The 25,808-nt window shown below is 30.6% G+C and overlaps 2 protein-coding genes across 2 annotated transcripts in view; both read right to left on the reverse strand.

The window, feature by feature from the left end:
- LOC148309681 (uncharacterized) overlaps positions 1 to 848 on the reverse strand; it is a 28,610-nt gene extending 27,762 nt beyond the window's left edge. The window contains exon 1 of the mRNA XM_088259677.1: positions 809 to 848. Within this exon, the coding sequence (XP_088115803.1) occupies positions 809 to 820 (12 nt within the window). The 5' untranslated portion in view covers positions 821 to 848. The remainder of the gene's footprint in view (positions 1 to 808) is intronic.
- An 8,034-nt stretch (positions 849 to 8,882) lies between these two features.
- LOC148309683 (uncharacterized) lies at positions 8,883 to 25,226 on the reverse strand. The gene is made up of 3 exons (XM_088259721.1): positions 25,135 to 25,226; positions 23,150 to 23,653; positions 8,883 to 10,084 (listed from the first exon to the last, which is right to left on the reverse strand). The coding sequence occupies exons 1-3, from the start codon at positions 25,144 to 25,146 to the stop codon at positions 9,185 to 9,187; spliced, it is 1,416 nt and encodes a 471-aa protein (XP_088115847.1). The 5' UTR covers positions 25,147 to 25,226; the 3' UTR covers positions 8,883 to 9,184.
- Positions 25,227 to 25,808: the final 582 nt, after the last annotated feature.

Below are 25,808 nucleotides of genomic sequence, written 5' to 3' on the forward strand. Positions count from 1 at the left end.
TTATTAAATTTACTACTTAAATTCATTCCATGTAATTTCATTTTGCAAGAAAAAAAATATAAATCGCGATTTCAACCCCTGTCTTGATATGTGTAACATAAAATTATGTCTAGCCTTCCACCAGTCTGATACTGTTGGTAACGACATTAAAAAATACATGTGGAAATGTGGTTATTATTTTATTGTATAAAAAAATGATTGATTTTTTTGTGTACAAATTTAGTATTTTAGACAAGAAGGCTTTTAAAAATTTAAATATACAAATATAAAATTTAAATGTCAGATCAAAAGTAAAAAAACGAAAACTACTTAACAATTAAACAGTTGAGTGCAAGTACCGTAATAAGAAAAAAATATGCATATATTTATGTAAAAATTCTTCCTTCCTAAATAATTATGCAACTTTATGCAATTTAAATTCTACTTAGATGTTTTTTTTTGTTTTAATTATATTATGTTGGACATTCCTAATCATTGATAATTTTATCAGTGCCTTTATATTATATAATTAGGTAGTCATAAAGTAGATTCTGTTTTTATTGATTTGAACCTGTAATATTTATAAAAAATCCCTTTTTGCCTAGTTTATTTTAACTGAAATTCAAACCAATCACTTCCACAACAAAACTAAAAAAATACATGAAAAATAAAATCGAAAACACAAAATTTAATATTTTTTCTTATACGAATAATAAAACTATAACAGATTGATTGCTTCTATTAAATCAAGTGAATTTTCTATTTTAAAAAGGAATAATTTAAAAATACAAAGAAATAATTTGGTGAAAAATAATTTAAAAGCACTCACGATTGGGTTCATGTTGTTTGTGATACGTTAGCCTTTTCAGTGATGAAAACTGCTTATGGTTTTCAGATCATACTGCGAGCTTTTATATTCAACCGGGAAATGCGTTGTGGAGGGGATAAGGACATTCCGGAAGCGTAAACATTTACTTTACATCCTTAAAAACGTATCGAAAATGAATCCCGCACTTAAAAAAGCTCGGACCATTTTGAAGACGTTTAAAAATCCTTTTTAAAACGCTTGCACAATTTCAGTAATGTGTCTCTTGCCGTCTTTTCTCCCCACCCAATTTATGCAGAGATAATATAATACACTTGTTTAAGGAAAACATCTATTGGAATCGAAGAACGAAGTAAAAAGGTAAGTATCAATGTATCCTTATTGTACTACAGGTAATTATGATAGTCTAGCCGTTTTGATAATGTGTTGTGTTTTCTCAGCGCTCTAGATATTTGTTACTTGGTCGAAGATTGAATAATCTATGAATTAAGGTCTCCAGAAGGTATGTATTGACTATTTCAACACTTTCGTTTGTAGATTTGCTGGAGTAACTGCGTGTGTTATTAACCAAAAAGCTCTTATGATATCCTGTTACTTTAAATGCTTAAATTAAATCTTTTTAATTTTTTAATCGATCAAAATTAATAATTTCGGAGATTAATTCTAAATATGAGATTTTTTATTTATTTATCCTGTATTTTAGAGCAGTATTTTTATTTTTATTTTAAACCTCAATTTAAGTATTAAGGTTTGCAATGAAATTTAGTGTCTATTTTTGTAGTGAAGTGATACACTCATTTGGCTATCATGCTGGAGGTAATGGACTCGATTTTCAGAGGGTCAAGATAAATATTACTATTTTTTTAAACTAATATAATTTAATTCTGGACTGATACCGAAGTCGCAGTTTTTTAAAAGATGGGAGCTGCATTTATTATTTACCTCGCTTTTTATGTACAAGGAATCATCATACAGTGGATTTTTGTTTATTCTAGCTAAAAAAACGTGTTTTTTTATTTGTGTTGAGAACAGGAGGGATAAACAAGTGTGGGGCAATCAGGAACTTCGTAGCCTTTGCTCATTGATGGGAGGAAACCACGTTAAACTCCTCAGGAGAAGACGGACTGTTAATTGTCTTCAACAGGCCTTCCTTTCCATTAGAAGAGGGTTCGGCATTTTGTGTCCTAGCTTGGTTTATGATATCAATGTCCTTCAGTATTTTTATCATGAATAATATGATACCACCTCTCATGAGAATTCCTTATGAACTAACAAAATAAAATGCAGGATTGATCACCTTGATTTCATATAATAAATGATGTATTTAAAATTGGATTAATTTTATACAGTGACTTATGCACCATCGGCTGCGGATAATGGTCAGAAGTAGTAGTAACGATGAAATTAAGAACGTTTATTTTGCAATCTATTTTTATTTGATATTATTACGTTCGGATATAGGTATACCATGGGTTTCAATACATGTAGGTTTAATATATATTTTTAGTACGTCTTCTCTTGTGTTTCCGTCACATTGAAGGACATTTTTATTGTTTGAAAAATTTATGAATGTTGGCGAAATTATTAAACAATAAATTAGATATTAATTTCTTGTTTTATCAGTCAATTTACGAGGCGTGGTGAATAGTAGGCACGTATATCACCATATGAACTGTCAACTAAGAGACATCTGCGTGTAATAAATTGTTTGAATTTTTCATCGATGGAAAATGAAGGCCGAAAAATGAGATACAAAGGTGGAATAAATTAACAAAAAATATTTTAACAAGAGATTATGTGTGTGCTGCATAAAGGTATAAAAATAACACAAAGTTAAAAAATATACATATTTTTAAATACATATTTATGACTGAAACCAATTTTACAACAAATATGGCATTATTTGAAGGTAGTATCATATTTTTTATTAATATCTCAATACATATGAGGAAATTTATTTGAGGTGGAAATAAAGAAGTCTGTACATTTACAGAGCTAACAATCTGTAATTGGCTGGTTAAAGCAACCACTTTTTACAAAGTGTAATATACACCATTCTACCCATGATTGAATCAAATGAATTTTCGTAAATATGCATATATCTTTTCAATTAAACTTGTATTTTTGCCTAATTGAAGAAAATAAACTCCATGTTACTTCGTCAGCGACATTTTTATATGATTCATTTCTCAATAGTTTGACAAACACATACCACTAAAATATTAGATAGTTTGAGCGCTAAATGAGTTATTGAAAAAAATTATTTATATATATAATAGGAAAACTTGGCACAATCAGGTGTGTCAAATACTTGAAAGCGGCCGGGTCAGGAGTCATAATAATCGTCGAGTATGTATGAGGAGATGCATGAATGTAGAAGAGGCGAAGAATGTTTGCAAAGACAGAGTGGTGTGGCGTTAGATTCTCTCTGCCTACCCCTGCGGGGAAGCGGCTTAGTGGTTAGTTAGTAAGTTAGTTACATTTGTTTAAATATATACAAATATTTATACACACCTGATTTTTTTTTGCAAGTTACTTTCATGAATACTTCCTTTTTATTTAATGTTAAGTTCTAAGAAAATGATTATTGTTTTTTTTTCTAAAGAATACAATAAACAAAGCAAATATTGTGTATTTTATTCTAACAACGTTACATTTTCTATACAATACAAATGAAACCCAACTTATATCCGTTTAAAAACAATATCAATAATGGAGTGTAGGGTTGCCCAAAAAATTCCAAATCCCGAGATCCGGGTTGAGATATTTTCTGTATTCGGGATGCTGGGATTTTTGCTGATATTTAAAAAGATTCTCAAAAAGATCGTCGGCTCTAAAATATAATTTCTCTCACCAAATGGTGCATAGGGCACTATATAAGACGAATAAATCCGTCAATGTACTTTTTTAATATGTACAATAAGTTTTTTTTCTTCTTCTTCTTCATCTTGTTGTAGGCCTTGTGGCCTGTTTTAACGATGGATTAGCTTCTTGCGATGTCGATTCCCAGCTATCGACCCATCTTTGGTGGTCTGCCCGGGAGTCGTCTACCACGGGGTTGGCCGTACAGTGCGAAGTGGGGGGAGTCTGGATGACCATTCTTCTCACATGTGCATACCATTGCCTCCATTGATATCGATAAACGCCAGGATCAGGGATATATGCGAGATCGAAGATGTCGTAAGGAAAGGCTACAAGAAGTTAAATAATGTATGGAAGACACGTATTTATGGCAGCCAGTGGGGTGCACAGAGAATTAATTAGGATGGGCATTAGAGGTAGGTAGTATGGTAATAGATACTACATACTAGGGTAGGCAGTAGATGTAGGTAGTAAGGTAAGCTGGTACTATTTAGTAAGGTAAGGTAGGTACTGGTTGCGTGTTTATATGCCACGCGGGTAAGTTAGGATAGGCACTGCTTTTCTGCCTATATGGAATGCACGCCCCTGATGATAGCGTATGACAGAGCGATCTATAAATACCAATATTTCGATATTTTACATTTTGCAATGTCAAAATGTTAAAATAAAAGGAGAAAATTCAGGTTTGTGAACAAGTATTTGGACACACTCAATAAAAGTTGTGAAATATTTTATCGATCATATAAAGGTATACAACGATAACTACTAAACTATGGAATGAAGATTGATATTGATACACGTATTTTATTTGAACATTTTAAGAATGCATAAATTTATATTAATGGAGATTTTCAACCATATTAAGACATCGTTTAAAATTGTTATCCTCCGTAAACCGGTTGTTTGAATTACTTATAGTGTTAAATGCTCATTTATTGACAAAATTAAAATAAAATGGCCATTCCATAAGTGTTACCTATTGACAGGTAACATAATTGAACAATTTTATGGTAATATGACTTGTTAACATATATTTGACGTGAAAAATTACAATATTAAGTGATACGAGTTAAATATTGTTTTTTCCTTCGCTATTCCTTCTTTTTTTTTTATTTAAAAAAGATGCAATAGTAAAAAAATTTTAAAATACCCATAAAATGTATTTTTTTTACAAAACTCTTAAAAAAAGTATTTTTTAAGAGTGCCGAATTATATATTGAACGCAATGGATTGTTGGATCTTTGCTATTAGTTCTTTATTTTCTTTCATTTTTTGCTATTCTTTTAATAGCAAAAAATTGCTATAAATGCCTATAATATAAAAAAAAACTTGTGTTTTAGGTTAGTATTATTTGTTTACAATATTTTGAGAATGCCGAATCATTTATTTGATGCTTTGGGTTGTTGTTTTCTTCGCTATTCGCTCTTTTTTTAAATTTCTAATAATTTGCAATAGCATAACAAAGCTTTTTACTTATTTCTGTTACATTTTTTAAATCTTCGATTTCGGTCAAAGAAATTGGAATTTTTAATATTAATGTTTTTCAAATCCTTTCTCTAACTTAACAGTGCATAGCATACTGCATCACATTGTTATATCGATCGTTAATTACATTATGACAAAGTGATCAGGTACGCGTCCAGGGTGATATAAAATAATTATTACAGTGTTTTTTTTGTTAATCATTTATTTTAACCCCTCTAAGAATATACTCAGGGACCTCTTAGTAAGATGGACAACCGCGTTTACCACTACACTACGGAAGCTGTTAGAATTAGATTTTTTTTTTATAAACATAATTTAAAAAAAATAAATTATCATGAACATTTTTTATAGAATCTCTGATTTGTACCTACGAAAGACATATCGCTCAAATCCTTTCAACAACGTCATTTATAAAAAAACTGGATTTTTGGGAGATCGTTCTTAAAGTTTAAGAATATAATGAAATGTATCAAAATAAATATCAAGCCACTTATTGATATTTTTACTGTGCAACAGATCTTTTTAGGTAAAACCTGAATGTTTTTTCTCCATTTAAAAAATATTTAGTTTATTTAAAAAAAAATTGAGCAATAACTTTTCTTCAAAATGCAAAACAACACTTTCTGCCCTGTAGCGGGTAAATATTAAGTTTAAAATATGCCGTTTTTGCTGGGATGTACTTAGTACATTTTTTAGACATTCCGAAAACATGCACAACTGAAAATTTACGATTTTTGAAATATGACGTTGTTGAAAAGAGTGAGCGATTTGTATTTTTCAGTTATAAAAAAACCTTTGTTATACCTACGAAAAATGCAAAATATTAATAATAAAAATGATTGACGGTTGAAATATGGATCAAATACCCATTGTTATAGAATAACATATGTGAACACCTGCGGTGTTTTTACTACTTTAAAATTATTTAATTTCAAACGTTAAATAAAGTGAACAGGCCTCTAAGGTTCAAATGGCATATTTATATTACATTATGTAACGTACAATGAGAAAAAATCATAAACTTATGGTTTTAAATAATCGATACTGATAATAGTCGTTGTAACATTATTACATTAAAAAGTTAACATGTATTTCGCTAGATGGCAGTCAAATTAAATGGGTTTATTTTTTCTTATTTTGGGTACGGTTCCTAATGTCGTGTATGGGTTTATGTCATGTCTCCTATTATCGAATCAATTTTTTCATCCATTGCGTCAAAGATTTTCACTAGACAGGCTCCGTGGCGTAGTTGGGTAGACGCTCGACTGCGAAAGTATCGCTAGGGGTTCAATTCATGCCAATTGCAAAATGAATTATTGAAGAGAAAAAAATATTTACAATATTTTGAGCGTATCCAAATACTTGTTCACAAATCTGGATTAGCTCCATTTATAGGAGTTGTCTCAACAAAGATGAAGAACAATTTGAATTAATTCCCATATTCAAGTACAAATTGCCTGGAATTTTGATACATATTGTAATATAAAATACATTTGTTTTTATAAAAAATAATATAAACAACAACATACAAACATATGGTATTATTTCATGAAATTGTGTTAAAAAAACAATGAATTTAAGGGAATTAGTACTTAAATTCATATTATTAACTTAAATCTTATTATTTTTTGAAATCTCAACAAAGATGAAAAAGAATATGGTAGTCTGGGTATTTACTGGGCTAACGACCGTCATAGGCTGGATTAAATGATCATTTTACACACGTGTAACATTCACCAATAATACCCATGATTGACAACTACTCTACTTAAATTCTTGGAACATCTATATATATTGTTCAAATTCGAAACATCACTAGGATTTCACTAGAGACAACTATGGTGAGATGAAAGAAGCGAAAGAAAAAGGATTACAATCACATACATGAGAAACGCTAGAAAATATCCTTTTTATTTTACAATTTTTATGTTTTGAATATTGAAAGCATTTACTTTGTGGATCATATTGATATAAAAATATTTTTAGCTTTTTATTTGATCAGTTAATTTATTTTAACATTTATAACATTTTGAGTGTGTCCAAATACTTTGAGATGAAAATGTATATAGATATTACCATAAAGTAGCTGCCGAATCAATTGATGAGATTTAAAAACAGAAGATCGTATTCAAAATTAATTAATAAGCTTAATTATTTAATTACTATTTTTTAATCAAATTTCCTATAAGTTAAAACTTTACACAACATGGAACAGAATCAAGATTAACTTGTTTAATTTAAATAAAATTTAAACATAACACTCCACTTATAATAAAAAGTTGATTTATTATGGTAACACCCACATAATTTTTACCTTCTTTATTTCAATACCTAATTTATTCTTCCATAAACTAGTACAATGCGTTTTTTAACACGCAAAACCTTTATTTTTAGAGCCTTGTCGGCAGGTAGGATAGTAAGAAAAGGGAGGTAGATCCGAAAAATACATCACAAATGTTGTTCAACTCTGGGTGAGTTGAACAACATTTGTGATGTATTTCTGTTTTTAATTCTCATCAATTGATTTGGCAGCTACTTTATGGTAAAATCTATACATTTTCATCTAAGTTTTACTCTATAAATTCATTCCATTTCATTCGAACCCTTATCCGCACCCCAATGGTGCATAAGGCACTGCATCATATAAACGCAGTGTTATCTTGATCGTTAACATACGAAGGAAAGGTTATCAGCCCTCCGCTTCAAGTATCAGTCCAGAGTAATATTAAATAAATATCAAAGTGAAAAATCACTTATATTTATTTGACCCCCCCCTCTGGCAATCGAAACCGGGACCTCCAGAACGGTAGCCGAGCGCGTTGACCTACAATACGAAGGCGGACCCTATAAATACTGACATCTTAATTAGGTTGAAGAAGAATATGATCTAGGTATTTATAGGTTTTGTGACCTATCGCAAGCTGGTTAAAGTGATCTCTTTATATAATTGTGACTATTCGACCCATGGTTAAAAACCACGCTACTCAAATTTTTGGAGCATGTTTATACATACTTATATGTTATAATAGCATGTTCTTTCATATGACTTCCTCCAGCATCTATGGATGAGTTGAAATTTATTGACTTGCGCATATGGCGTTTGATAATGATGCTGAATGCATCGAAACACTTGTGATAATTGATTTCAAGTAAAAGTGATATTTACCAAGTTTCTACTGTCATAAAAATGAATAATAGAGGGTGACAATTTAAAATATTATATTGGTAAAGTCATCAACTCCATTTTTTCACATAAGGGCAAGGATGATAGAAACGAGAGAAAAGTAATGATGATGAGACGAGAGATGGTTCTTAAAATTCATTTTATTCTACGAGTTTCGTTTTTACCCATGCGTTGAATCTAACGATATTTCATCAAAGAATTGTTCGATGTTCATGAATTAAATTTTGTTATAATCTTTAGTTAAACTATTTCGAATAACAAATGAATAAAATTTTACTAACGCAACTATATTTGATGACTTTGTAAGGAAATTATCGAATATCCATTATTATTTATTTCAATTTTACATTTCTTGTCCATGCAAAATCCTCTCATAATTCCTTCAAGTAAGATATACATATTTTCTGTACGAAGGCTGTTTTTCAGATTTACATTCATACATCTAGGTATAAGATAAATCAAATTCTTATAGTGATTTGGAAATGCTAGTAAAAGTGGGACATATTTGTAAATCGTTTAGTTACACGTAAAATAAAAAGAGTAGGGTTTTTTTTTAATTTTCGATTTATTTCGAGATGCTATACGTTAAATATTAAATATAAAACAAAAGCATTATGACTTGTGGTGTATAAAATACACCCAGATTACTCAAAGAGGTTCAAAGAGTCGAAACGTGATCGTTGAATAAAATAGTGTTAATAACAAGAAAAGGATTGGGAAAGAAGGTAAGAGTGTGGGAAGGTGAAAATACGAGTATTTACACGGGGAAAATTACAACTACAATAACACGAACTGCAGGGTCTTCACAACTCAGAGTGGGTAGAGTTGATCTATTTGGTGGTGGATGCTTAATAGTGGTAGGCACCATGAGCAGCGTGGGCCTTGGCGGCGAAGTGGGCGGCCTTGGCGTGGGCGACCTCGGGGGTGTCTACGACCTGTCCATCATGTCCAATAGGGGCGGCTCCGTGGGCGTAAGCTCCATAGGATCCGTAGGCGAGGGAGCCATAGAGACCGGATCCGTGGGAAGCGGCGGCCTTGGCGGCGAAGTGGGCAGCCTTGGCGTGGGCGACCTCGGGGGTGTCTACGACGCGACCGTCAGCTCCGATGGGGGCGGCTCCATGGGCATAAGCGCCATAGTAAGCGGGAGCGGCGGCGTAAGCTCCATAGATGGGGCTGGAGTAAGCGAGGGGAGAGTAGGCTCCGTGGGTGGCGGCGGCCTTGGCGGCGAAGTGGGCGGCCTTGGCGTGAGCGACTTCAGGGGTGTCGATGACCTGACCGTCATGTCCCAGAGGGGCGGCTCCATGGGCGTAAGCTCCGGCGTAGTGGGCTCCATATACAGAGGGGACAGCGTAGGCAGAATACACAGCAGGGGTGTAGGCAGAGTAAACTCCATGGGCACCGTTGGTGGCGGCGTTCTTGGCAGCGAAGTGGGCGGCCTTGGCGTGGGCGACCTCGGGGGTGTCTACAACTTGACCGTCATGTCCAAGAGGGGCGGCTCCATGAGCGTAGGCACCGGCGTAGGCTCCGGCGTAGTGTCCGGCGTACACAGCGGGGGCTACAGAGTAGCTGATGGCAGGGGCGACGGCGTAGTTGATGGCGGAATAGGGGATGACTCCGTAAGAGCCATATCCATGGTCGTACTGGCCGTAGTCTTGGCTTTCGGCCAGACCTTCACCCCTGTATTGTCCATCATCTTGTCCATAATAATGGGCAGATGCGGCTCCCAGGCACAGAAGGGTTACGAATAACTGTAAGAAAGAAAATAGGATTATAAAAAGGTGAATAATTAAATACACATATATATATATATATATATATATATATATATATATATATATATATATATATATATATATATATATATATATATATATATATATATATATATATATATATATATATATATATATATATATATATATATATATATATATATATATATATATATATATATATATATATATATATATATATATATATATATATATATATATATATATATATAAAATACTGTTTTTGGATACACTGGATATAAAACGTAATTTTGCAACTTGTAAATTGAATTTATTTGAAATTTTGGCTGACTTCAGTTGAGAATTTATGAAGAATAGTTTTTTTTAAAGAGAAATATTTGTGTTTTTATTATTCACTTAAATATTTAAATTTTATACTATTTCTGTGAGCCTAAGCGGCTCATTATTAGAAATAGGTATCAAATTGTGGTAGAGTGGCTTCGAACTATGAAACTCTGACTCAAGAGCCCGCTACACTAACCATGAGACCACAACCCGACACATCTAATAAATTCTCCTATTCTTTTACTTTCTTATGAAAACAAACATGATTGTTTCCAAAAAAAGTACGAATAATTTATTGATTTAAATCACACTGCGCAGATTTTTTTTTATCAATTTACTCTAGATATTGTCAAGAGGTAAGTTATCATATCATAACCAAGGTTGTTCATAAAACGTTAAGAAATATTTCCGACCTTACTCACTGCATAATTATTTATTAATATTTGGTTCAATGGCAGTGAAATTAAACGAATTCCGATCATTACTCTTGACGTGACCATTTAAAACATTATATAAAACGGATCTACGATTCATGGTTGACAACAAGATTTTAAAATTGAATTAGATACCGGTTTAACGATTAGTCAGTGTGCTAATTGATTTTTTTTATTATGATTTTGGTTGTTTCTATTTAATTTTTATAAGATTAAATTTATTATTAGATTAAAACCAATATTTTTAGCTTTTCCACTTTTTTTTATTTGACCAGTGACCGGGTTTCGTCGTTACCGACATCATCAGACTGGTCTGACCAGTCTGATGATGTCGGTAACGACGAAACCCGGTCGCTGGTCAAATAAAAAAAAGTGAAAAAGCTAAAAATATTGGTTTTAATCTAATAATAAATTAAAAATGCAATTCCATCACGAAGTGTCAGTGGATAATATAAATCTATTAAATAAGATTAAATATTTTTCATATTAAATTTAAAATTTACTGGTCTGACCAGTCTGATGATGTCGGTAACGACGAAACCCGGTCGCTGGTCAAATAAAAAAAAAGTGAAAAAGCTAAAAATATTGGTTTTAATCTAATAATAAATTAAAAATGCAATTCCATCACGAAGTGTCAGTGGATAATATAAATCTATTAAATAAGATTAAATATTGTTTATATTGAATTTAAAATTTACTCATTAAATATGTACCAACTTTGCATATTTTTTTTGCGATATCTTTGTTTTGATGCATTTAACATCATTGCAAAACACGATATGAAATGTTTTAAAAGACGTGATGTAAAAGATTTTAAGAAATAGTGGTATTGTCCATGTGGAATTGAAATGAAAAATAAAAAACCAGTAAGTGACTGCCGAATCAATACATTTAAAGTAGGTATATTTAAAACCGAGAAAATTTCTTATTTCATGTACAATTTTAATCCCAAAATTATGATCAAATTGACAAACGAGAAATTCAAGTGTGTATTTTAATAAACAGATTTTTTACACATGAAAAAATTAAATATTCGCAAATGTCGATACAATTTTCAAGTGTGACGAAAATTCATGAAATATCGTAAATATATCACTTTTGTATTTAAAAAAATCCTTACGTATTACATATTACGAAATGAGAAAATAACAAAATAACAAGCACCATTAAGATAGTTTTCACGAAAACGTAGCTATATAAATTATCCAAATTGATTTTTTTATTATTTATTATTATTAACATAAAACGCGAATACGAGATGAAAAATTATTTTAATTTATTTAATTTATCAAAAATGTTCACAGGTATGTGTAAACTGAAAACAGTTTGAATCCTGTAATTAATTTACTATAACTAAAACAAAAAGGACATCAAAAATAAAATTGTTTGTATTTGCACTATTTTAAATGATTTTATTACAAAATTGACCACAGCAGAAAAAAACATACATTTTTTAAAAATTGGGTAAATCTTCGGGTATTTTGGGCTCAACGTTTAAGGTTCTACCATCGATTTGTCCTGATTTGTATTTCAAATACAAGCCGCTAGAGCTTATTTGAAAAAAGGTATAAAGATTTTGAAAAATATTTATGAATTTCTACATTTAAATATTTAAAAAAACATCTTTGTTTTAGTTGTTCAACCGATGTACTGACAAAAAAATATTGTTAAAAAGTAAATTTAAATCGCTTCGTAAATTTAATTTGTGTTGTATGTCGATTAGGTAAAAAACCAAACAAACGTGTGTTTTTATCCGTATGATCAAAAATGATATATATATATATATATAAAAAAATGAACCGAAGTATTTTTAATGATAAAAAGTTGACTGCGTCTGTAATCTACCAATATCTAATGTCAACGTTAGATAATATCAAAAACTTACCAGAGAGTTCATGATTGTCTTGTATGAGCCTTTTCTGCGGAGAAAACTGCTTGTGAACTAAAGGGGACAGACCACAGCCTTTATACTAAAAGCGAAGCCTACTGTGGGAGGGATGGAATAATTACTTAAGAACATCAAAAACACCAGCACAAATAAATATATATGCAGAATAACTAAGCGGCTAATTGGAATAAAGGCAAGGTCGAGATTTCTAGTTCATTCAACGATATGTTTTTTTTTATAAGCAAATTTTTGACGGATAACCCACAATGACTAAGTCGCAGTTTGTGGTCAAGCTTCCTTGACAAGTCAATCAATTTTGAATTCAGGATTAGATCGTATTTAAATGCGTTAAAATTTAAAGAGTTTAAAGTTAATCTTTTGTCAAAAGATTACATTTATGGGAAATACCAATCCTAAGTCACTCTATACTCATTTTTGATAAGTTTAAAATATTACTATTAAGTTTTGAATATTGAAAGCATTAACTTTGTGGATCATATTGATATATTATTTCCTGAAGAGGGTAACAGGTTGTTGCCGAAACTAGTTGGTTAGTAAAAATGTGAGTGGATCAGAACACAAAGTATTTTTTATTTCTCGAAATAATATATTACTACTACCACTACCATTTGAATATTCCTGATGAGGGTAGGTGCACCGGATAGAACGCCACATTCGTATATCCCGATATTAATTTATCATTGTATTATTTATTGATTCGGCATTTACTTTGTGGAATGACATGTTGATTATTTTTTTTAAATTAAACACTTGAATATACTACATACTTAATGAGTTTTATTTATATATACGACTAGTTTCGAAAACTTACAGTTGTTTTCATCTTCTGATAAAAATTCTAACTAATTTTAATGAAATTAAAATTAAACTTATTTTAATTTTAAAAATATAAATATATATCATTGCATAAATAGAACCTTATTTGTTATGCTTATCGAAATATTGTTAAAAACCATTTAAATTTTAAAAAAAAGCTTTTTTATTCTTTTTTATCTATGTTGATATATCAAATCATTTTAATATGTCATAGATAAAGAAGAATATAAAAGTCAGGGATTTATAGGGCTTATGATCTGTCATAGGGTGGTTATGCGATCACTTTAAAAACGTGCAATATTCACCATGATTGACAACTACACTACTCAAATTTTTGGAACTCCTACATAGATATATGACCGATCTCGTGACATATGAGTTTACGACAGCCATCTCTGTTGGATAGAGGAAAGCTTATATTAAGCAGAGACCCTTTTATTTGTATGCATTATTATAAACAAATAATAGCGTAAATTAAAATTTGTATGCACCAGCCTATGACAGGTCATAAGCCCTGTAAATATCCACACTTCCATATTCATCTATGTTGAGATGTCAAAATGTAAAAATAACTCCTCAGTGGACAAAATCCACATTTCGCTCACTCCTTTCAACAACGTCACATATCAAAAATCGGCAATTTTAAGTTGTGCATGTTTTCAAAATGCCCAGAAAATATACTCTATCCCAGCAAAAGCGGCATATTTTCAACTTAATATTTACCCTCTACAGGGCAGAAAGTGTTGTTTTTGCATTTTGAAGAAAAGGTATTGTTTAATTATTTTTTTACATACCCCAAATATTTTCCAAATGGTGAAAAAATATTTAGGTTTTACCTAAAACGATCTGTTGCACAGTAAAAAGATCAATAAGTGGCTTGATATTTATTTTTAAAACATTTAATTATATTTTATAACAAAAAACTCTCCTGAAAAATATAGTTTTTTGATATATGACGTTGTTGAAAGGAGCAAGCGATTTGTGAATAAGTATTTGGACACATTCAAAATATTAAAATATCAATTATACTTACTCATCTGTCATAAAGCTCTCAAAAATAAGGTTGAAAAATGCGTTGTAATACTTGTTATTGCAATAATACGCCTGAAACAAAATATTTTTTGTTGTATTGAATATTTTAGTTTTTTCTACATTGTCCATTATATGAACAGTGGCATTTACGAAGCATGTTTGACTGTATTATTCAATTAAATTACGCACGCATTAATCAATTATTCTTTAACAATAAATTATAAATGCATATCTGATTAAATAATACCATCCGAAATACAAAATGATATATAAATTACTTACAGGGCAGTATTAAAGTGGACCATGTTCACTTTATTTCTTTGTGAGGAATAAGAATGTTTTTGAAAATTTAAATGAAACCTATGTATGTATGGAAGTGAAGCATGGAGTTAGTAAAAGAAGGATTAAAGTAGACTGGATTTAATCGAAATGCAATCTCTCAGTGCAGCAAAACGATGTATGATAGATGTTTGGATGGTGATATAAGCAATTAATGAAGGCTGAGATAATCACTATCAGAAAGCAACTGTTTTCAAATGAGTTTTTAAGAAAGTTGAAAATGTTTGTAACTTGAGAATTTCATTGAACAATTTGAAGGAGACATTTTTCCAAACAAACTAATATGTAATTAATATGTAACATAGTTTTGAAATCACTAAAATATTTTATTAGAATATAATAATAATCTCCACCGGTTTTGAAGCTAACCGCTTCTTTATCAAGTGGTTTTTTTATGTTGATTGGCAGTCACAGTCAAAAGGTATCAGGGGTGATGAGCGATTAGAAAGATATTTAATAACGGACTTTTAATCGGTTAGCTTCGGAACCGGTAGACATTATACTTATGTTGTAATAAAATATTTATAGTAATTTCAAAACAAAAGTACATTTTAATTATAAAATGGAAAAACACAAAGTTAGTGCTTCAAATATAAATTATAAACTAATATGTATTGTATATAATACAACATTTTGAGTGTGTCCAAACGCTTGTTCACAAATCTGGATTATCTTCAGTTATTTTTAGATGTCAAAAAAAAATTAAATTTATAATGATAGGTAATACCACCATATCTTAAATTCTATTGTGACACGTGTTTCGATGTGTTCCGGATCATTTTCAAACATCGTAATACGGTGTTGATTTAGCTGTAAGGGAACTTAATGAAGGAGAAAGTTAAGTATACTTGATGGATTTTGTTTTTTAAATCGATTCTTCTATGAAGTAGCATCTTCAGAAAAAAAATATTACATTATAATTTATATCCAACCACGACAAACAAATACAACAATTACTTCGTAAAATTTACTATAAGTAATTAAAAACTGATATAATTTTCTAAAAAAAGATACTGTGACATGTATTTCCATGCGTTCCGCATCATTTTCGAACGCTGATGTGGATTGCATCCAAACAAGTGTCACGACAGATTTTAAGAAATGTTGAATTTTGTTAAGTAGATAGTGTTTTAGTATTAATCAGTCTTGATAAAAAAACGGTTAGCTTCGAAACCGGTAGACATTATTCATTTTTCATTTCATTCAAACCCCTTTCCGCACCCCAACGGTGCATAGGGCACTGCATAATATAAACGCAGTGTTATCTTGACCGTTAACACATGAAAGAAAGGTGATCAGCCCTCAGCTTCCGGTACCAGTCCAATGTAATATTGAATAACAGTGTAAAACTCACTTATATTTATTTGACCCCCCCTGGGAATCGAACCCGGGACCTCCAGTACGGTAGCCGAGCCTGGTGACCATTGAATTACAGAGGCGGACATTATTATTAAGTTATAATAAAATATATTAAGTCATTTTTAAAACAAAGTAACATTTTAAGTCATACTTAAATTTAAAATGTATAGATATTATTGCAAAATTACTGCCAAATCAATTAATTAAAAAAATGTATGTATGAAAATGGAGTTGGAACTTTTTTCAGCCCAAACAAATTTGTATCAAGTATCAATATTATTTTCAAGGTGCTATACAATTGAGTACATATATTGATAAATTAAAGGATCAAGTGACATTAAAGCCATTTTTTTCCGAATTCATAAATGAAATGTTATTCTTATAAATCACGAATTGTCAGTATCATTAACCGTTTTTTTATTTTATTTTAATACTGACCACCTTCACACATACTGTCCGTAAACCCACATTCTTCATTCTTTTTTGTTTTATTATTTTATATATTACAAAAACAACATATGAACTATAGCAAACTGATGATAAAACTTGACGAAAGCTTACTTTAAAAAAGAAAAGAATTTATATAATTAAAATAAAGAAGAGGTTTAAAGTTATATGTATATTAGGTAAGAATGAAGACCCCAGTTATCGTAATTGTTTGCAGGTTTGTTATTTAGCAGATACTTACCACCTTAAAAATTTTCTTAATCTTTTCAATTATCTCTTGTTCAGCCTATGTTGAACAATATCTCATTGGATATTGATTTGTTCCATGTGTCTGAAGGAGTTTTCTGAAGCGGGATTCTTCTACACCTTTAGCAATAGTTCTTGCATATTTTCGATTTTAATGTATACGCTTTAATTATTTTAGTTTATAATGTATATGTTAATTGAAAATAAATAAATTTGAAATCGAAATTGAAATTGAAACATTAATTTATTTCCGAAAAACTTTCAGAAAAATAACATTTAATTCTTATGTCTTCATTTTTAATTCTGTCGAACGTGTCACAAGTATCAAGAAATGTCATCATGAAAGAACGCATTTCAACGGCATTCACTCTGCTTTCAACAAACGTATATTTATAAATATTTATATATAAATATATATATATATATATATATATATATATATATATATATATATATATATATATATATATATATATATATATATATATATATATATATATATATATATATATATATATATATATATATATATATATATATATATATATAAATATATATGTATAAAAACATAAATGAGTATAATTTAATTATAAAAATACCAGTTTATGACCACAGATCTTCTCATCAATAAGTAAAAACCAAAATACTTTGTTTTTTCACTTGTGAATGAGAACACGAGTAGTTCTTGAAACACGCCAAGTTTAACTTAAAAAAAAAACAAAAGACTAGTCTTATAAAAGAGTTTTATTTTTGTTATTATATCATCCTATTATTTCAAAAAATTCCGAATAGGTGTATTTTATAACTGAACGTATCTTGATACACGATTCGTGATATTTATATGATGATTTTTAACTACTTCATTTAATAAAACTATGGCCAAGTCACAATAAATAATATAATTTAACATTTCTATGTTATAACTAATTGCATTAGATGTTAATTAATATGTTTAAGTTAAGAGGTTAGTTCCAAGGCATTCACAAATTCAATGCTTTCCTTCTTTCACTTTTCATTGACAAACTTCTCCTTTAATTATAATATAGATATTTTTTTAAAATTCATAATCATACCTTACAAAAATGGTATGTGCCCGCAGTAATCGAGCAAATGACATCACAAGCCGGTTGCTATGCGATTGACCACTAATCTCGTTATATGCAAATATATATCTAATTAAAACACCACGCGTTCATAATTTTTTTTATTAGTATTAATAAGTCTATAAAATATTCGCTCTTATTGGATACACGGTGGGATGAAACATTTGATACTTAAATAATAAAAATGTATCTTTTATATTATAAGCATTATTTACAGGCGCTGCGGCGTAATTTACTGCAAATCTGGCGTCGTGGGTTCGATTCCCGACAGTTGAAAAATAAAATCAAGAAAGATTTATTTTATATTTTTTTTCGATGTGTTTTTCACATTTAGCTTCCTTATTACTTACTATCCTACCCGCAGACAAGCCTCTAAAAGTATATGCTTTGCTTTCCTTAAAAAAATGAAAGTCTGAGCATTTTCATGCCTAAGTCCTGCCATTTGGCTGGCCAAAGCGACCACTTTAACATATCGCTCACGCCTTTCAAGTAAGTTATAAATAAAAAATCGTCATTTTTCAGTTGTGCATGTTTTTGAAAAGCCCAGAAAATGTGCTATATTCCAGCAAAAGAGGCATATTTTAAACTTAATATTTACCCGCTACAGGGCAGAGAATGTCGTTTTTGCATTTTGAAGAAAAGGTATTGTTTTATAATATTTTTAAATTTACCAAATATTTTTCAAATGCATAAAAAACCTTCAGGTTTTACCTGAAAAGATCCGTTGCACAGTAAAAAGTTTAATATGTGGCTTGATATTTATTTTTAATACATTGTATTGTATTTTTATACTTTAATTATTTTATTATATTTTTATACGTTATCCTGAAAAATCAAGTTTTTTGATTTATGACGTTCTTGAAAGGAGTGAGCGATATATCTTTGCGTAATATTTCCCTTTCTGTTCATTATTGAAAATCCATATTGCAGTAATTTTTTAAACCTGTATATATGCAAAGGTCTCAGGATCTTTCACATGTCGGTGCGATTTTCGATACTTTTGAAAATATGGCTGACTGTAGCACATCAGTCGAGAAATAAGTTAAGTATTAGCTTATTCCATTTGAATACGGGTGAGATTCATTCCGAATTAGTCCAGATACATTTTTAATTAGATAGAGTCTGAAACAACATTTTTTTTAATGATTGTATTTTAAACGGTTGATTATTTTCAAAATAAATATTATTTATTATATCAGACACTGGATTATTCACCTAACGGAAGATGACAATACTAAAGCATGTTAACTTGGTCCTTCTATATAAACTTCTTATTTTTTTTTGGACAGCCCTTATATCTTAAATGAAATAATGACTAGCGTGCGTCGAAGAGGTACATATTTGTTTAAAAATATCAAGACATCGTTTAAAAATGTCATAATTAGGCGAAACAATTGTCACTAAATTGATTTCTATATGTTTTTTTAAACAATAAAACACAACTTCATAGACTGAAAAATTCAGTGTTTTATTTAACATGCAATACATAAAACAACGAAAATACTGCTCATATGTTTTGAATCACCGTTTACTTAAAGGCGTGTCCATTGATTTCCGACAATTATTTCCGAATAACCTTGTAGCAAATCAGCTACAAGAGACATGTTATAATTTTTAAAGTAATTAATTATAAATATGCTTTTATCTTTTTTTCTGCTAGATTTATTTTTATTCTTTAAATATACTATTAAATCTAGATATGAGATACAAATTAAATAAAACTTTAGTATAACAAAAAAAACAGTCGATGGGCATCCAAAGACCACATTTTTTCAAGATTTTTCCACATTTTACTAAAAAAAATATTTAAAAAATAAAATTGTTCAAAAATAAACTAGTCCAGAGTGTACTTCATTAATTTAGCCATTAATTTGTGATACCCAAATATATAAAAATTCAACAATAATTGTTGTATTGATAATTTTAGATGTAACATACATAACGGATACGTTTTAGAAAAAAATAATAAATTTTCAATAATTGATTTAGCAGTCACAAATCCATCCATTTAAATTTAATCAATTAAAATTTTACTTAGTAAATACCACTTTTTCTTAAAATCTATTGACACGCGTGTTTCGATGCGTTCCAAATACTATGGTGTTTTAAATTGATGCGGTAATTTTATTAAAATTAGTTTAAAAAAAAAAAAAAAATAATAAAACCCTTATCCGCACCCCAATGGTGCATAGGGCACTGCATCATATAAACGCAATGTTATCTTGATCGTTTTACATATGAAGGAAAGGTGATCAGCCCTCCGCTTCAGGTACCAGTCCAGGGTAATATTAAATAAATATTAGAGTGAAAAAATCACTTATATTTATTTGACCCCCCTTGGGAATCGAACCCGGGACCTCCAGAACAGACCACTACGGAGGCTGACAAAATAAATAAACTTTTTAAATAAATCAGTAAAACTTGGGAAAAGTTTTTTTCCAAGATATAATATATTCTTAGTAGTAACTGTAATGAGATTACTTAAAAAAAAGTATGTAGGAAGGTACCCATTAATAATTATATGATAATATCAGAGTGACCAATTCAACTGTGAGTAAAAAATGTTGTTTCGTTCAACCTTGAAACCGCTACTTTAATATCAAAATTATTCGAGCAATGTGACAAAAGTATGACTCTACATATTATATTACGTTTATTAAATTGATATAGGGGAATGTCTCCTGTGATTGGACAGCTTCTAGCGCCGGACAGCTTCTAGTGCCGGACACTACGATGTGCGATGTAAGAAACTTCTCCATCTGTCTGCATCCGTTTAAGCGGTATTGTGGCTCAGTCTTGTCAAATAGAAAATAAATAAAATATAAGGCATATATTTCTAATATGTATAATGTTACAATGCTTGTGAAGTAATGAAAATATTCATAGAAAAAACTATAAAATTACAGTACAATAGACAGTGTTAAGAGCACGAAATGGCAAAAATAATTGTTTACAACATTTTCAGTGTGTCCAAATACTTGTTCACAAATCGGGATTATCTCCAATTATAGGAGTTATTATCAAGATTCGGACCTCACGTACAAATGAAAGAGTTTCTGCTCAATAAAAAAGTTCTTTTGTCTCACTAATAGATGTCTTTCTAATAGATAGAGTGAAATTCTAGTGATTCAAGCACAATATTTCGAAATTGGAGCGTATTTATAGAACTTCCTAGAATTTGAGTAGTGTGGTTGTCAATCATGGGTAGAATTGGCGAATGTTACACGTCTGTGAAGTGATTACTTAAACCAGCCTATGATGGTCGCAAGCTCCGTAAATGTCCAGATTTCCATATTCTTCTTCAACTATGTTGAGATGTCTAAAAATAATATGAAAAATATTTATCTTCAGTGTGAATTACTGTCTCGTTTAAAAATATATGTCAATATGCAAATATGTATATGATTTTTTACAATTATTATGATAAGTTCCCGTTAAATTTTAAAATACATATCTATAATATGCACATATCGCTCACTTATTTCAACAACGTCATATATAAAAAAAACTTGATTTTTCAGGAGATCGTTATTAATGTTTATAAATATAATAAAATATATTAAAAATAAATATCAAGCCATTTATTAAACTTTTTACTGTGTAACAGATCTGTTTTGGTAAAACCTGAATGTTTTTTCTCCATTTGAAAAATATTTATTATATTTAAAAAAATAATTAAAAAATACATTTTCTTCAAAATGCAAAAACAACACTTCCTGCCCTGTAGCAGGCAAATATTGAGTTAAAAATACACCGCTTTTGCTGAGATATAGTACATTTTCTGGGCATTCCGAAGACATACACAGCTGAAAATTGACGATTTTTAATATATGACGTTGTTGAAAGAAGTGAGCGATATATTTTATATACAAAATTTTTAAAATCATTAAAAATGTTCTAAACTTTTTATAATAATAACCTTCAAGATCCTAAGTGTCTGGGATTAGATCGCTTTCCCCATAATTTGTTTTAACCACAGAAAAAAACTGTATCATGTAAATGTCAAGCCATAAATAAATTTAATTACAATAGACACCAAGCAAGAATAAATTCTGGGATTTCATTTTGTGGTTAGCAAAAATAACGTCAATTTTGAAAAAAAAACAGGTATATTTTAATTGATCAAAAATATTTAATGGAATTGTTGGCAGACATATCATTTGGAATTTATTTGGAATTTGATAACACATATGTAAAGAAGACGTAAATTTAAGATATTAAATATTTATAGCATTATATATTTTTTTTATTATACCTGCGTACAAAAATAAATAATCGATAAAATTTAACACTTACTTGTAATAATATTTTTTGTCAGATTTTAAATTTTGTAAGCATCAAATCAGGAACGCAGGACTGATCACCTGGAGTTCATGATTGCTTAAGTCTTTATATGAATTTAAAATTTAGAATATTATATTTGGTAAATACTTGTTTTTTTAAGGTCATGCATTTCGAATCATTTGTGTCACACGTGTCACAATAGATTTTAAGAAATATTGGTTTTTACAAAGTAAAAATTAATTTAAAAATCGATAGATATTACCACAAAGTGACTGTCAAATCAATTAATGAAATTTTTATATGAAGGCTAAATCTTTATATGAAACACTGAATCGGTACTCTATCCAGTATCTGTGTGCCAACAGAAGCAGAAGAAGAAATATTGAGGTAAAGAGGTAAAGATATTAAAAGGCATGCGTTTAAAAAATTATTTAATATTACATACAATACAATAATTTTATATGTATATATAATAATAATATAACTTTCGAGGTCACATTTCATATTTCAGTGTTGAATACATAAATCATATTTACATATATACAATTGTATGAGGAGATTAGGAGGGTGGCGCATTATTATGTGCCACCCTTTTCAGCTCAGGTATATTGACCAGAATGGCCAAAGAGGTGTCATTTGTTGCTGCCAACCAATCTACAAGATTGACACTACAGACAACGACAATTGAATTATTGTGAATGTAATACTATAATGTTACAAGCAGCAATTCCTTAGGGGATGGTGGGGTGAAATGGTCAAATTAATAATGGCCACCATGGACACCATGGGCACCATGTCCACTGACAGCGGCGAAGTGAGCGGCCTTGGCCTGGGCGACCTCGGGGGTGTCCACGACGCGACCGTCATGTCCCAGGGGGGCGGGGGCGTAGGCGCCATGGGAAGCGGAAGCGGCGTAGCCACCATAGGCGCCCTGGGCACCATAACCGGCTCCATAGTTGACACCACCGTGTCCACCACCGTTGGAAGAGGCTACAGCGGCGTAGTGGGCGGCCTTGGCCTGAGCTACCTCGGGGGTGTCCACCACTCTGCCGTCTTGGCCCAGGGGTGCGGGCGCGTAGTGGCCGTGACCTCCCGATACTCCGTTGTAGGCGCCGCCGTAGGCGCCCCCGTAGGAGCCACCGTTGGCGCCGTTGTCGTACTGTCCATGGTCCTGGCTCTCGGCCAGACCTTCGCCCCTCCATTGGCCATCCTCATGGCCGCCATAGTTGGCGGACACAAAGGCTCCCACGCACAGGAAAGTTGCGAAAAACTGTAAAAATATATTTATGTAATAATGAATATATATTTGTATTTCGGGTTTCATTATACTGGTAGTCTCCTGAAGGACTTTCTCCAGTCTAATGAAACCCAGTAACTGGTCAAGTAAAATAAATACCCAGCCATCAATATTCTTCTTTATGTATGTTGAGTTTTCAAAAAATAAAAGATGTATTTGCACAAAAATTTGTTAATATAATACTTATTTACGATCTTTAAAATTAATATCAATTAAATGTTTGTATTCCCAATTGTTTATTTATATTAATGGTGATGTAGCATCTATCGTTTTTATACGAGAGGAGATGGAAGTCTGAGCATCCCAGAGCCAACAACTTTACAACCTGGTATAGACATGACATACTTTAACACATAAAAGAATAATGTACTATTTACGTACTTCGTGTATCAATAACCTAATTGTTCTCTATTTTGCGTTTTATTGGATCAAAAAACACTTCTTATCTGAGTCGTAATCAGAATAGAAACGCGGATATTCAAAAATACGTAAATGCCTTAATAATTCAAGGCTGATTCACACATGATAAATCAGCGACGAACATACATTGCGTTTATTATTTTGTACTAAATTATTTACAACGTTAAAAATATTTTCCAATCCAATGAATATGATTTAAACAATGCACATTAGGAGATTTAAAAATATCCGGTCATAAAATATGTTTTAGCTGAAAATATTATCAATTTTGTATCGTTAAATATTACTATCGTAATATTTTTTTAATGTATTCAGCAGTCATATTGTGGTAAAATCAATAAATCGTAAATTTGTATTTTACTTAATAATTACCACTACTTCTTTGAATCTAGTGTGACACGGGTCAAGATGCATTCCATATCATTGACTTATGGTTGAAAATGTAACACAATGAATATAATGTAATACATAATTATACAAATTAACGCCATAGAATTTAACGAAATATTTTATTTTGTTTTGAAAAAAGTATCTCACAAATTATAATTATACAGCAAATAATTTCAATTTAAATTATCCAGAAAATATTAAAAAAATTAATCCAGTTTTTATTTAAATTTGACTTGGTTAATACCACTTTATCTTAAATTTATTTGTGACACGTGTTTTAATGCATTCCAAATTATTTTTGGACTGTTATGTGAAATGCATCAAAACTAGTGTCACAACAGATTTTAAGAAAAAGTGGTATTTACTCAGTGAAATTTAAATTATAAATGGATACACAGTATTTCAAAGTGACTACCGAATATAATTAATATTATATCACTCAACTTTTTAAGTCTACTGGAGTGTATTTTTATTAGCACATAAATTAAAAAAAATTAAAAGAAGATTGCAAGTAGGAATATAATTTGTTTTATTTTTATATTTAGTATGTTTGAAACAAAACAATAAAATTAGCATGTTATTTTATTTTTTAAAAAGGTGTTTTTTGTTACGTTGAACATTTAAATTTGTAATTTTGAACTTACCAGGGCGTTCATTGTTGTTTTGTGTGAGCCTTTTCTGAGGGGAAAACTGCTTGTGGTTTGAGGAGATACAAAACGAAGGCTTTATACCAGCCGAAAGTCATAGTTTGTCACCCAAAAGTGGGAGAAGAGAGAAAAAAATAAATATATGTACTCCGTCGGTTTATTTTTAGTTCGAGCGTACTTGAGAACGTTAATCGTGATATGCAGTTTTTTCAACTGCATGTACAAAACTTGTTCGCGGTAAGTTTTTTCATCAATAAGAGTGGAGTTCCCAAGTTAGGTTTTTCATCATCTTTGTTATTTTATTTGATATTCGTCTTATTTTTCCTTTTCATAAGCCCTCTGTCCTCCACTGTTGGATATAGGACTTTTCCCTTTTTTTCTATTTCCTCCGGTCGGTTGCTTCTTGCAGCCAGTTTCTATCTCCCACAGTGACTAAATCGTCGGATCATCTCTATTGGGATCTTCCAATACCATTTTTGTTTTCTCAAGTTCTCCATCGTAAAAGTTTTGGGGTCCATCTTGTGCTGTACTGTCTTGCAATATTTGATCTTAAACTATTTATTTTATTCACACTCAAAATGTTGTGAACAAATCATCTTCTTCTTCTTGTGTCCATGCCAACTTATTGTCTTTATAGACTGTTGGGGTCAGCTCTCCTCGTCCTTAAGTTG

Source organism: Brachycentrus maculatus, unplaced genomic scaffold, assembly GCF_059751285.1.
Source record: "Brachycentrus maculatus isolate JH-2025_06_01 unplaced genomic scaffold, ASM5975128v1 h1tg000119l, whole genome shotgun sequence".
NCBI lineage: Eukaryota > Metazoa > Arthropoda > Insecta > Trichoptera > Brachycentridae > Brachycentrus > Brachycentrus maculatus.

What these genes read in the sequence shown, in the direction of transcription:
- LOC148309683 (XM_088259721.1), bottom strand. An exon ending in ATGGTGTCCATGGTGGCCAT is followed by an intron (nt 10,085 to 23,149) that starts TATTAATTTGAC and finishes TCTTTCTTACAG; the next exon opens with TTATTCGTAACCCTTCTGTG.